The sequence below is a fragment of the Eucyclogobius newberryi genome, unplaced genomic scaffold (genome assembly GCF_026437365.1).
Source record: "Eucyclogobius newberryi isolate DKJ021-1_F unplaced genomic scaffold, fEucNew1.0.hap1 SCAF_13, whole genome shotgun sequence".
Taxonomy (NCBI): Eukaryota; Metazoa; Chordata; class Actinopteri; order Gobiiformes; family Gobiidae; genus Eucyclogobius; species Eucyclogobius newberryi.
This window is the reverse complement of record NW_027315757.1, coordinates 2,160,953-2,175,265: the sequence shown is the minus strand read 5'-3', so window position 1 is coordinate 2,175,265 and position 14,313 is coordinate 2,160,953. Positions and strand designations below refer to the sequence as shown.

At 46.7% G+C, this 14,313-nt stretch overlaps 1 protein-coding gene across 1 annotated transcript in view; it reads right to left on the bottom strand.

Annotated features, from left to right (window-relative positions):
• hao1 (hydroxyacid oxidase (glycolate oxidase) 1) overlaps positions 1–14,313 on the bottom strand; it is a 63,550-nt gene that overhangs the window by 43,919 nt on the left and 5,318 nt on the right. The window contains exon 2 of the mRNA XM_072442085.1: positions 5,216–5,367. Coding sequence (XP_072298186.1) covers positions 5,216–5,367 — 152 coding nt within the window. The remainder of the gene's footprint in view (positions 1–5,215; positions 5,368–14,313) is intronic.

Here is a 14,313-nt window from a genome sequence, read left to right as displayed (position 1 = left end):
AGCCTCCACTGTCCTTAGACAAATGTCCCAGCCTCCACTGTCCTTAGACAAATGTCTCAGCCTCCACTGTCCTTAGACAAATGTCCCAGCATCCACTGTCCTTAGACAAATGTCCCAGCCTCCACTGTCCTTAGACAAAATGTCCCAGCCTCCACTGTCCTTAGATAAATGTCCCAGCCTCCACTGTCCTTAGACAAATGTCCCAGCCTCCACTGTCCTTAGACAAAATGTCCCAGCCTCCACTGTCCTTAGATAAATGTCCCAGCCTCCACTGTCCTTAGACAAATGTCCCAGCCTCCACTGTCCTTAGATAAATGTCCCAGCCTCCACTGTCCTTAGACAAATGTCCCAGCCTCCACTGTCCTTAGACAAATGTCTCAGCATCCACTGTCCTTAGACAAATGTCCCAGCCTCCACTGTCCTTAGACAAATGTCCCAGCCTCCACTGTCCTTAGACAAATGTCCCAGCCTCCACTGTCCTTAGACAAATGTCCCAGCCTCCACTGTCCTTAGACAAATGTCTCAGCATCCACTGTCCTTAGACAAATGTCCCAGCCTCCACTGTCCTTAGACAAATGTCCCAGCCTCCACTGTCCTTAGACAAATGTCCCAGCCTCCACTGTCCTTAGATAAATGTCCCAGCCTCCACTGTCCTTAGACAAATGTCCCAGCCTCCACTGTCCTTAGATAAATGTCCCAGCCTCCACTGTCCTTAGACAAATGTCCCAGCCTCCACTGTCCTTAGACAAATGTCTCAGCATCCACTGTCCTTAGACAAATGTCCCAGCCTCCACTGTCCTTAGACAAATGTCCCAGCCTCCACTGTCCTTAGACAAATGTCCCAGCCTCCACTGTCCTTAGACAAATGTCTCAGCATCCACTGTCCTTAGACAAATGTCCCAGCCTCCACTGTCCTTAGACAAATGTCCCAGCCTCCACTGTCCTTAGACAAATGTCCCAGCCTCCACTGTCCTTTGATAAATGTCCCAGCCTCCACTGTCCTTAGACAAATGTCCCAGCCTCCAATGTCCTTAGACAAATGTCTCAGCCTCCACTGTCCTTAGACAAATGTCCCAGCCTCCACTGTCCTTAGACAAATGTCCCAGCCTCCACTGTCCTTAGACAAATGTCCCAGCCTCCAATGTCCTTAGACAAATGTCTCAGCCTCCACTGTCCTTAGACAAATGTCCCAGCCTCCACTGTCCTTAGACAAATGTCTCAGCCTCCACTGTCCTTAGACAAAATGTCCCAGCCTCCACTGTCCTTAGATAAATGTCCCAGCCTCCACTGTCCTTAGACAAATGTCCCAGCCTCCACTGTCCTTAGACAAAATGTCCCAGCCTCCACTGTCCTTAGATAAATGTCCCAGCCTCCACTGTCCTTAGACAAATGTCCCAGCCTCCACTGTCCTTAGACAAATGTCTCAGCATCCACTGTCCTTAGACAAATGTCCCAGCCTCCACTGTCCTTAGACAAATGTCCCAGCCTCCACTGTCCTTAGACAAATGTCCCAGCCTCCACTGTCCTTAGATAAATGTCCCAGCCTCCACTGTCCTTAGACAAATGTCCCAGCCTCCAATGTCCTTAGACAAATGTCTCAGCCTCCACTGTCCTTAGACAAATGTCCCAGCCTCCACTGTCCTTAGACAAATGTCTCAGCCTCCACTGTCCTTAGACAAAATGTCCCAGCCTCCACTGTCCTTAGATAAATGTCCCAGCCTCCACTGTCCTTAGACAAATGTCCCAGCCTCCACTGTCCTTAGACAAATGTCTCAGCCTTCACTGTCCTTAGACAAATGTCCCAGCCTCCACTGTCCTTAGACAAATGTCCCAGCCTCCACTGTCCTTAGACAAATGTCCCAGCTTCCACTGTCCTTAGACAAATGTCCCAGCCTCCACTGTCCTTAGACAAATGTCCCAGCCTCCACTGTCCTTAGACAAATGTCCCAGCCTCCACTGTCCTTAGACAAATGTCCCAGCTTCCACTGTCCTTAGACAAATGTCCCAGCCTCCACTGTCCTTAGACAAATGTCCCAGCTTCCACTGTCCTTAGACAAATGTCCCAGCTTCCACTGTCCTTAGACAAATGTCCCAGCCTCCACTGTCCTTAGACAAATGTCCCACCTTAGACAAATGTCCCAGCCTCCACTGTCCTTAGACAAATGTCCCAGCTTCCACTGTCCTTAGACAAATGTCCCAGCCTCCACTGTCCTTAGACAAATGTCCCAGCCTCCACTGTCCTTAGACAAATGTCCCAGCTTCCACTGTTCTTAGACAAATGTCCCAGCTTCCACTGTCCTTAGACAAATGTCCCAGCTTCCACTGTCCTTAGACAAATGTCCCAGCCTCCATTGTCCTTAGACAAATGTCCCAGCCTCCACTGTCCTTTGACAAATGTCCCACCTTAGACAAATGTCCCAGCCTCCACTGTCCTTAGACAAATGTCCCAGCTTCCACTGTCCTTAGACAAATGTCCCAGCCTCCACTGTCCTTAGACAAATGTCCCAGCTTCCACTGTTCTTAGACAAATGTCCCAGCCTCCCCTGTCCTTAGACAAATGTCTCAGCCTCAACTGTCCTTAGACAAATGTCTCAGCCTCAACTGTCCTTAGACAAATGTCCCAGCCTCCCCTGTCCTTAGACAAATGTCTCAGCCTCCAATGTCCTTAGACAAATGTCCCAGCCTCCCCTGTCCTTAGACAAATGTCTCAGCCTCCCCTGTCCTTAGACAAATGTCTCAGCCTCAACTGTCCTTAGACAAATGTCCCAGCCTCCCCTGTCCTTAGACAAATGTCTCAGCCTCAACTGTTCTTAGACATTTTGTCCCAGCATTTTGGCCTCAGGACTCTGTATTTGGGCCTCAGGACTCCTGCCATGGACACAACCAGCAGATCTCCTTCTTGCCTCCTAGAGCGATAAAAAAGCAGCGATAAAAAAATGGATGACACAAAATGTAACGACAATCAAAGACTGGACTGACATTATAATGGACATTTGACAAATGGAAAAAAATCATATTCGGACTTAATTTGAAAATGGACTGTGGGCAAAGTGGGACATTTGTTTAGGTTAGTTTGTGTTTTAGTTTTATTTGAATTATAGGATGCCTTTGGATGCATGTCTGTCATTCTCTCTCTGGTCTTGTTTTGTTTGTTTTTTCTTGTTTGGATATATTTCCTGATTCATGTTCAAAGTTGAAAAATAAAGAATCTTACTTAAAGAAAAGAAAGAAACATGTGGTCTGAGACACAGCTTCCAATTTCAACAAAGTACTTCCTGTCTTCCAGATAGGACCTTCACCAGTTTAGAGCAGTGATTCCCACCCAGTCCTCTAGTCTCTGTAAGAGGGTCCCATAATGGACAGTGTCAAAAGCAGCACTCAGATCTAACAGAATTAAGACTGAGGCTTTGCCCGTGTCAGTGTTCAGGCGGATGTCATTTGTCACCTTGACAAGAGCAGTCTCAGTGCTGTGATGAGGTCTAAAACCTGACTGAAAAACATCAAATGAGTTGTTTATTAAGAGGAAATCTGTGAGCTGTTGGTAAACAACCTTTTCAAGGACTTTGTCCCAAAATGTCAGATTAGAGATGGGCCGGTCATGACTCAGGACTGCAGCATCAAGACTGCTCTTCTTTAGGAGAGGCTTTATGACCTCAGTTTTCAAAGACATTGGGAATGTTCCAGATTGAAGCGACATGTTCACTATGTGAGTGATGGTGCTAACAAACTGTTCAGCACAGACTTTAGAAATCTGGCAGCATGTAGATGAACTCAGACTGGTGATGATCTCATGGACAGTTTTGTCAGTTACAGGTGCAAAGGTTGTACATGTTCAGTTTCTCATAGTAAATCTCTTTTTGAACCTGGAGCTTTGACTTGTGTCACTCCCTTTTCTGTGCCCTGACCCAATCATCATGTCTCCATGGCAACTTCTGCTTATTTTTAACCATTTTAGCCTTCATAGGGACAATGGTGTCCAGAAAATTCAAAACACTAGATGTAACAGAGTTCAACAAATCATTTACATTAGAACATGAGACATTTTCAAAGTTTATCATTTCCATAAACAGTGCACCTTCACTTATGTGTCTCCTCTGAACAACTGCAGGACCAGCCTCTGAACAGCTGCAGGACCAGCCTCTGAACAGCTGCAGGGCCAGCCGGTGGTTTGGGAAAAACAGACAGGTCAAAGAAGACACAGAAATGATCAGACAGAGCAACATCGATCACATTGACATTTGAAATATTTACCCCCTTTGTAATTATGAGATCTAGAGTCTGCTCTCTGCTGTGGGTGGGGCCTCTCACATGCTGAGTAAGATGTGTTTCTGTTACAATCATTATCAACATGCACATTGAAATCACCTGTAATGACCAAACCATCAAAGTCTGTGCATACGACTGAAACATCTCAGTAAAATCATCAATAAAACATTGGCAGAGGCTTGTGGGTAACCATTTCATCTCTAAAAACTGCACTCCATCCTTTTGTTTTCTTGTGTTTCAGATTCAAACTTAAAGTTGGGTTGAGCAGATTCTATTATCTATATGTGAACGGTGGCGCTATAGTCGTGAGTGGCCATTCATTTATTCTCTTTTGTTTTTCAGGCCACGCCAGTGGCTGCGTTTTCAGCTTTTTATCCTGATGCTTGAGGTTTTTGAGAAGTCATCCAATAAACGAAAAGTGTTTTTTGATGGGACGTTACACAAAAACTTACAAAACATTAAAAACAATTGTCTGATTATTACATTTCAAAGCCTCTAGATGTGGATGGCTCGAAATGTCGATCCAATATGGCTGACCTTCTGTGCGTCATGGGGCGATGCATGACTGTGTACAAAACACTGCATACTCCAAGTACTAGACATTCTACTACTACTACTATTCCACCACTCGAAAGATAGGAACAATTTAATTTTGACAATGAATCCCAAAAAAAAAGTACAAGACAGAAAATACCAAAAGCAACAGAATCACAAGAAATGTGACCCAAGAAACGGTCCAGAAAACTTCATTACGCAGTCACTCAATAAGAAGAAACTGATGAAGAAAGGTTTCCTAAATACATCTATTTTTGAGCTTAGTTTCAATTATTTAATTATAGACTTGCATCTCTCCAAAACAATAATGGTGATATTATACATTTTTCGACACATGACCTGTTTCTAATTCTCGTAGGCCTTTAGAGTAGGTTTACAATGTAGCAGATCGTACCTCTGGCTGTGGCTACCTCCCCGTCGGCGTGGGCCATCCTCTGCATGGCTGTGGAGGCCACACACACCGGCATGCTCAGCCTCTGCCCCAGGACACTCAGGGACATGTCCACCGAGGACACATCCCGGAGGACACGAGGGACCAGACACCACCTGCACACAAGGACACCAGGCGTTTCAGTGGATCTTCAACTTTTCACACCAAGTACCACATAGTTTGGCTTTTCACCTGAATCCAAGTCTAAAATCATAGATGAAGTAGTTCTAAACAATTCTCAACCTGTAGAGTGCCAATGGTACATGTACTTTAGTATTGTCTTAGACCATGTATTACTGCAGACGACATTGCAATAAATGACAATATTCAACCATTAAATTACCTCCAAAGTCAGCCACAATGAGATGGTGAGATGGAAGAGAATAAACTCTTCTGCTCAAATGCATTGCTGGAACATAGAGTATATAATGTTACCTCCATCTATGGTCACCTGCCCCTCCAAAGGAACATAGACCTTAAGACAAGATGGACTTTGCTTTATAGGTTCATGTTTGCTCTTTTAACACTAGTTCATTTGTGAAATACATGAAGGTGAAGTTCAGTCATGTGTGTGAATCCTGTTCATCCTGTTTCTGATGTTTGTGTCAATGCAATTCTGAACATTTGTACCTTTGATGTCATAATCCCAGAGAATATAGAACGTATAGAGCTGTCAATCCATTCCATTTTTTAAAATCAGTTTAATCACAATTTGTAAAGGGCACTATTATGACTCATGGCCCTGTCGGGCGGCGCTAGAATCTGTTTCCACTTAAACCTTGACCATCATCTGCCTGTAATTCTGGCCATTATCTTAAAAACGTGTAAGAGCTCTCTGTTTGTGAAGTGACCTTAAATGAGAGCCAGAGACGACTCTGTCATTGCACAACGCAATAAAGAGAGCTCTACAGGATAACGTGCCCCATAACTATGTCTATGGCCAAGTTTTGAACTAAACTAAACTTATGAATAGAAATACAAATACATAAACTACATACTCAAAACATTATTTCCAAAGTAGTATTTTCCTACTTTTAGGAATAAAGCAGAAGGAAAGCAGTAGCAGTTCTCACTTTAAAAAAATCACTTTTAACAAAGTGAATTTTAAAACGGTTTGAGCCGAGTGTGAAGCGTCTGGGATGAGAATCAGCTCTAAATCCGAGGTCGTGGTTCTCAACCCGAACAAGGTGTCTTGTCCTCTCCAGGTGGGTGGGGGGTCCTTGTTCTCTCCAGGTGGGTGGGGAGTCCTTGTCCTCTCCAGGTGGGTGGGGTCCTTGTCCTCTCCAGGTGGGTGGGGGGTCCTTGTCCTCTCCAGGTGGGTGGGGGGTCCTTGTTCTCTCCAGGTGGGTGGGGGGTCCTTGTCCTCTCCAGGTGGGTGGGGGGTCCTTGTCCTCTCCAGGTGGGTGGGGGGTCCTTGTTCTCTCCAGGTGGGTGGGGGGTCCTTGTTCTCTCCAGGTGGGTGGGGGGTCCTTGTTCTCTCCAGGTGGGTGGGGGGTCCTTGTCCTCTCCAGGTGGGTGGGGGGTCCTTGTCCTCTCCAGGTGGGTGGGGGGTCCTTGTTCTCTCCAGGTGGGTGGGGTCCTTGTCCTCTCCAGGTGGGTGGGGGGTCCTTGTCCTCTCCAGGTGGGTGGGGGGTCCTTGTTCTCTCCAGGTGGGTGGGGGGTCCTTGTCCTCTCCAGGTGGGTGGGGGGTCCTTGTCCTCTCCAGGTGGGTGGGGGGTCCTTGTTCTCTCCAGGTGGGTGGGGGGTCCTTGTTCTCTCCAGGTGGGTGGGGGGTCCTTGCCCTCTCCAGGTGGGTGGGGAGTCCTTGTTCTCTCCAGGTGGGTGGGGGGTCCTTGTTCTCTCCAGGTGGGTGGGGGGTCCTTGCCCTCTCCAGGTGGGTGGGGGGTCCTTGTCCTCTTCAGGTGGGTGGGGGGTCCTTGTCCTCTCCAGGTGGGTGGGGGGTCCTTGCCCTCTCCAGGTGGGTGGGGGGTCCTTGCCCTCTCCGGGTGGGTGGGGGGTCCTTGCCCTCTCCAGGTGGGTGGGGGGTCCTTGCCCTCTCCAGGTGGGTGGGGGGTCCTTGCCCTCTCCGGGTGGGTGGGGGGTCCTTGCCCTCTCCAGGTGGGTGGGGGGTCCTTAACCCAAGTGGAGGAGTTCAAGTATCTTGGGGTCTTGTTCAGAGCGAGTGAAGGATGGAGCGTGTCTACATTCTGCCCTCACCTATGGTCATGAGCTTTAATGACCCAAAGGACAAGATCGCAGATACAAACGGTCGAAATGAGTTTCCTCCTCCGGGTGGCTGGGCGCTCCCTTAGAGATAAGGGGAGGAGCTTGGCCACACGGGGGGAGCTCGGAGTAGAGCCGCTGCTCCTCCTGGGCTCCTCCCTGGGGAGGTGTTCCGGGCATGTCCCACCGGGAAGAGGCCCCATGAAAGACCCAGGACACGCTGGAGAGACTCAGTTTCCCCCTGGAGGTGTTGGGGGAAGTGTCTGGGGAGAGGGGGAATTCTGCTGCTCCACAACCCGGCCCCGGATAAGTGGAAGAAGATGGATAGAACTTTAGATTGAATGCGAACGCACACACTATATACAAACACACACACACACACAAACACACACTATGTACACACAAACACTGTCATGGAATTAAACAAACATCGATGCTATTCCTTAACACATCGAGAACACAATTCAACTTAGAATATGAAACGACACAGAAATATCAGACATTTGTGTGGCAAGCTTGGGAGAAAACGCGGGGACTGATCACGCAGGCTGTGGTACGCAGCCTGCGTGACCCTCCTGTGTCTCACACCGTTTTTTCCCATGCTGGTTGGTTTTGTTAGATATTCTGGAATAGGCGGGTCACATTTCTCATTGGTCAGCCTCACATCAAGGCACTTGTTTTACAGCTGGTATTTTTCCTAGAGATCAAGCCTTGGGTAAACATTACCCAAACTCCTCTGGGCTGTCACCCCCCCTCGGGTAAACATCCTTTGGCCCATCTTTACGACCCCTTCACAAATGCAGTTTGTCACACACCCGTTCTTCTCTTAGACTAATGATGCAGATAAAATATCACTATTATGCAGATAAAATACATCACAGAAATATAATCATATATTCACATTTTATCACAAACACACACTATATACACACAAACACACACTGTATACACATAAACACACACTATATACACACAAACACACACTATACAAACACACACTGTACTGGTATCTCCCATCCCCCCTCGCCTTTCACCTGGTATCTCCCACCCCCCTCGCCTTTCACCTAGTGTCTCCCATCCCCCCTCGCCTTTCACCTGGTATCTCCCACCCCCCTCGCCTTTCACCTGGTATCTCCCACCCCCCTCGCCTTTCACCTGGTATCTTCCACCCCCCCTCACTTTCACCTGGTATCTCCCATAGAGAGGATGCACTGGGTCTCAGTGTTGCCAGGACTTATTGTCATATTAAAAATCAAACCAACCCGGGGCCCTGTGTAAAAATAGCGCCCCCCCCAGTGCTATTTCTGTGGTCACATCACACAGATGGGAAAACAAAATGCGAGTCAGAAACTATTGTAATGGAAAAATGTCATGTCATTCTCTCTATGCTGTTATTGTGTAATATTGGATAATATAAGAATATGGGTTACTGATAAATATAAATATATATATTTATATGGGTTACTGATGAATGTGGTACGGCGCCTCTGTAACTGGGTCATGGGTCAGTACATGGCTTGAGGGTCAAGTCTGAAACTTGTGTCAGATCCTTATGTAACAAATCACTCTCACAATTAATAATTAGGCCCGAGCGCCACAAGCTGGCGAGAGGCCTATTAATCTCGTAAGGCCGTGCGAAGCACGGCTGCGAAAGTGCGCACGTAGTGCGCACGAAATCGAGCGCGAAGCGCTCGCCCACTTCCAAACACTCACTAACGCACTCCTTCACTCATGCACGCCCCGTGCATACTAATTAGTAGTAGGAAAATGGAACATTACCGTTGTAAACGGGCGAAGCCCGTGCAAAAGTGCGCACTAAACGAGCACTTTACATTGAGATGACGTCATCCCCATATAAAGCACTCATTTGCACTAAGTAGCTCACGAATACGTTCCCCATCTCTTGCATGTTCCGTGCATATAAGCATGTAATGCAAAAATTGAACATTATTACTGTATAGAGGGCCAAAAACACAAAGTGGGCGGAGCCCACTGAAAATTAACAAAAGTACCCGTCAGTGACCAGGGACCCACACCATGAGGTAGGAAAGCGCGAGCGCTTTCCGAAAATGTATAGTTTATGATATTTGAAAAATGGGAAACATTGTTTTCGCATCGGAATATTATTCTTTCTTCTTCTTCTTCTTCTTCTTCTCGGGACCAACCCCCCTATTTTTCACCCAGTGAACATTGACGAAAAGTCACAAAAATGTTCACACCTCTAAAAATCGTGCCTCTCTACATTCTGGCTATTTCCCTTTTCTAAAATAAAAAAAATTGGCGCGTCAGCGCCCCCAAATGTACCAAAAATGCATTGAGAGATGGGAAATGACCCAAAAAAAATCTGATCGTAGAATCATGAAATTTGGCGCAGAGGTAGATGGTGACAAGAGAAGTAAAAAATATTATTATGGCAACGCCGTCCGCCCAACCAAATGTCGGCCATATTGCTTCAAAAATGGCTAAACATGACTTCGGAGTTTTTCCAAACGTCGTACTTTTACGAACTCCTCCCAGGGCGTTGGCCCTAAAAAGCTGAAATTTGGTGAAAATGCTACTGAGGAGTGGGACATCAAAAGTTATCCAAATTACATTGATACCTGTCACGGTCTCGGTGCGGCGAAGCCGCAAACTGTAGCAAGAATTTCAGAAATCTCCCATATTTAAAATTTCTGCCGTTTGCGCAGATAAAGTCCGAATTGCGTCAAATTAGAATCAGTTGTTAAACTCTTTGCCCTAAACCTACTTGAAGTGAAATAAATTCATTTGGCGCCACAGCGCCCCCTACAGATTTTATATGGAGGTTAAATGTTTAGTTTTGCGAAATTATATGAAATTTGACACACAACTCAATTTTAGCATCCCCATCAAAAAAGTCAATGAGACCCATGTCATAATTGTTATGGCGTTGCCGTAACGATGACCGAAACCTTTCATGTTATTCCAATGGGGAAATCGCCAGAACATGTTTACACTTTATACTTTCACAAACTCCTCCCAGGGCGTCAGCCCTATTAACCTGAAATTTGGTGAGACTCATCTTCAGGGGTGGACCATCAAAAGTTATCCACATTTTCATTCAAAGAGTCACGGTGTCTGTGCGGCAAAGCCGCACATTTTGCCAAGAATTCAAAATAAAATAGCTTTTTGATGGTAAAAACAAAGGGGAGAAGATGTGACAGCGTCACAGATTCAGCAGTAGGCGTAATAAAAGGACAATTGGGGCGCGTTAGCACCCCCTTCTCTTGCGGCGTGGCGGCGGTGTGGCGGCGGCGTGGCGAGGGCCGATCATTGCCGCTTGCGGCTATATTTTTATTTCTTCTTATAATCTTGATTTTATGTTTTTAACTGAAACATGGCTTGACAAAAACACAGGAAATGTAGTTCTAATAGAATCTGCTCCACCCAACTTTAAATTTGAATCTGAAACACGAGAAAACAAAAAAGGGGGTGGAGTCTGTGCTGTCTTTAGAGATGAAATAATTACCCGCAGGTTGTCTTTTGGGGTGTTTTTATCATTTGAGTATGTATCCTTTAAAATGGAGCTAAAACGGTCTCCATCCATTCTCTTCATTGTTTTACACAAGCCTCCCCAGCACTGCCAAAGTTTTATTGATGATTTTACTGAGATGCTTTCAGTCATATGCACAGACTTTGATGGTTTGGTCATTACAGGTGATTTCAATGTCCATGTTGATAATATTTGTGACAGAAACGCTAAAGAGCTTGATGCTGTCCTTGAAACCTTCGGTCTTACTCAGCATGTGAGAGGCCCCACCCACAGCAGAGAGGCCCCACCCACAGCAGAGAGGCCCCACCCACAGCAGAGAGGCCCCACCCACAGCAGAGTGGCCCCACCCAGAGCAGAGAGGCCCCACCCACAGCAGAGAGGCCCCACCCACAGCAGAGTGGCCCCACCCACAGCAGAGAGGCTCCACCCAGAGCAGAGAGGCCCCACCCACAGCAGAGTGGCCCCACCCACAGCAGAGAGGCTCCACCCAGAGCAGAGTGGCCCCGCCCACAGCAGAGAGGCTCCACCCAGAGCAGAGTGGCCCCGCCCACAGCAGAGGGCAGACTCTAGATCTCATAATTACAAAGGAGGTAAATATTTCAAATGTCAATGTGGTCGATTCTGCTCTGTCTGATCATTTCTGTGTCTTCTTTGACCTGTCTGTTTCTCCCAAACCACCAGCTGGCCCTGCAGCTGTTCAGAGGCTGGTCCTGCAGTTGTTCAGAGGAGACACATAAATGATGGCACAGGTGCACTGTTTATGGAAATGATAAACTTTGAAAATGTCTCATGTTCTAATGTAAATGACTTGTTGAACTCTGTTACATCTAGTGTTTTGAACGTTCTGGACACCATCGCCCCTATGAAGGCTAAAGGCTCCACAAGGCTAATGGTTAAAAATAAGCAGAAGTTGCCATGGAGACATGATGATTGGGTCAGGGCACAGAAAAGGGAGTGACACAAGTCAAAGCTCCAGGTTCAAAAAGAGATTTACAAAGAGAAGCTGAACATGTACAACCTAATCTTATGTAGAACTAGAGAAAGATATTCCTCTGAAATAATTGGAAGCTGCAGTAACAACTCGCGTGTCCTGTTTGCCACAGTAACAGATGAACAAACCCTCCAGCTCAGCTGCCGTTAGAACTCATTTCCACATCAAGTGTAATGAGTTTGCATTATTCTTTAATGACAAAATATAATATAAATCCAACAATGCAAAAAATTACCCTAAAACCACCAAGACACTTAGAGCTAACTCACTTTACACCTGTAACTGACAAAACTGTCCATGAGATCATCACCAGTCTGAGTTCATCTACATGCTGCCTCCATGTGTGAGCCTCCAGATTTCTAAAGTCTGTGCTGAACAGTTTGTTAGCATCACTCACATAGTTAACATGTCGCTTCAATCTCATTTAAAGCTCATATAAATCAAGCTTGTAAAACAGCCTATTTCCATTTGCGCAACATCGCCAAAATCAGAAGAATCCTGCCTAAAAGTGATGCTGAAAAACTTATCCATGCATTTGTAACGACTAGATTAGACTACTGTAACTCCCTGCTTGCAGCGTGTCCTAAAAGCTCCATAAAAAGCTTTCAACTGGTTCAAAATGCAGCAGCAAGATTACTAACAGGAACAAAAAGAAGAGAGCACATTACGCCGGTGCTGAAGTCTCTTCACTGGCTCCCGTCGAGTCCAGAATCAAATTCAAAATTCTACTCTTGACCTACAAAGCCATAAATGACATGGCCCCATCCTACCTCAAAGATGCTATAGAACCATATCATCCAAACAGAGCTCTTCGCTCTCAGAATGCTGGCCTTCTGGTGGTGCCAAGAGTCTCTAAAAGCACAGTAGGAGGTAGAGCGTTTAGCTACCAAGCTCCTGTGTTATGGAATCAGCTCCCGACCCATGTTAAATATGCTGACACAGTCTCTTCATTTAAGTCCAGGCTTAAAACGTTCCTCTTCGAAATCGCTTATGGTCAGACTAGTTAGGAACAGAAAGATAAACCCACAGCTTCAGCTACGCTGCCCTAGGAGTAACTATGCTGGCGGAAGTATGACAGCTTGAGCACTATCCTCTTCTTCTTCTGACTACTTATGCTATCAAACAATATTTATTTTTTGATTCCACTTGCAAACTGTTCACCGCCTTCTTTTCTTTCTCTCACTCCTGAGGACCTGTGGACCCAGATGCCCCTCCCCTGGTGAAGTGGTCCCTGCCCTGTGTGGACGGTCCCTCATCTGCCTGAAGAGTGGGTCCAGCTAGCCTCCGACGGTCCCTCATCTGCCTGAAGAGTGGGTCCAGCTCGACTCAGACGGTCCCTCTTCTGCCTGAAGAGTGGGTCCAGCTCGACTCAGACGGTCCCTCTTCTGCCTGAAGAGTGGGTCCAGCTCGACTCAGACGGTCCCTCTTCTGCCTGAAGAGTGGGTCCAGTTCGCCTCAGTCGGTCCCTCATCTGCCTGAAGAGTGGGTCCAGTTCGCCTCAGTCGGTCCCTCATCTGCCTGAAGAGTGGGTCCAGTTCGCCTCAGACGGTCCCTCATCTGCCTGAAGAGTGGCTCCAGCTCCAGTCTCCCTCGTGTCCGTCTGTCCGTCTGTGAGAGTCGGATCTCTCCTTCACTGGAACTCCTCCAGGTTTCTACGCTTTTTTCCCAAAGAGGTTTTTTTTGTAGTTTTTCCTGGCCGAGAAGGAGAGTCTAAGGACAGAGGACCCTGGGACATCGTCCCTCGCCACCACAGACATTGTCTGACTTCATCGCCACCACAGACATTGTTGATTCATTTCTCCCTGTGGCCCTCAGAGGCAACTGTTGTTGTGATTTTGGGCCTTACAAAAATAAATTGATTTGATTTGATTTGAATCTGGAACATTCCCAATGTCTTTGAAAACTGCGGTCATAAAGCCTCTCCTAAAGAAGAGCAGTCTTGATGCTGCAGTCCTGAGTCATGACCGGCCCATCTCTAATCTGCCATTTTTGGGCAAAGTCCTTGAAAAGGTTGTTTACAACAGTCACAGATTTCCTCTTAATAAACAACTCATTAGATGTTTTTCAGTCAGGTTTAAGACCTCATCACACTGAGACTGCTGTTGTCATGGTGACAAATGACATCCGCCTGAACAATGACACGGGCAAAGCCTCAGTCTTAATTCTGTTAGATCTGATGCTGCTTTTGACACTGTCCATCATGGGACCCTCTTACAGAGACTAGAGGACTGGGTGGGCATCACTGGCCCCACCCTAAACTGGTGAAGGTCCTATCTGGAAGACAGGAAGTACTTTGTGTCTCAGACCACATGACCCTGACCTGTGGAGTGCCCCAAGGGTCAGTCGTGGGACCCCTTC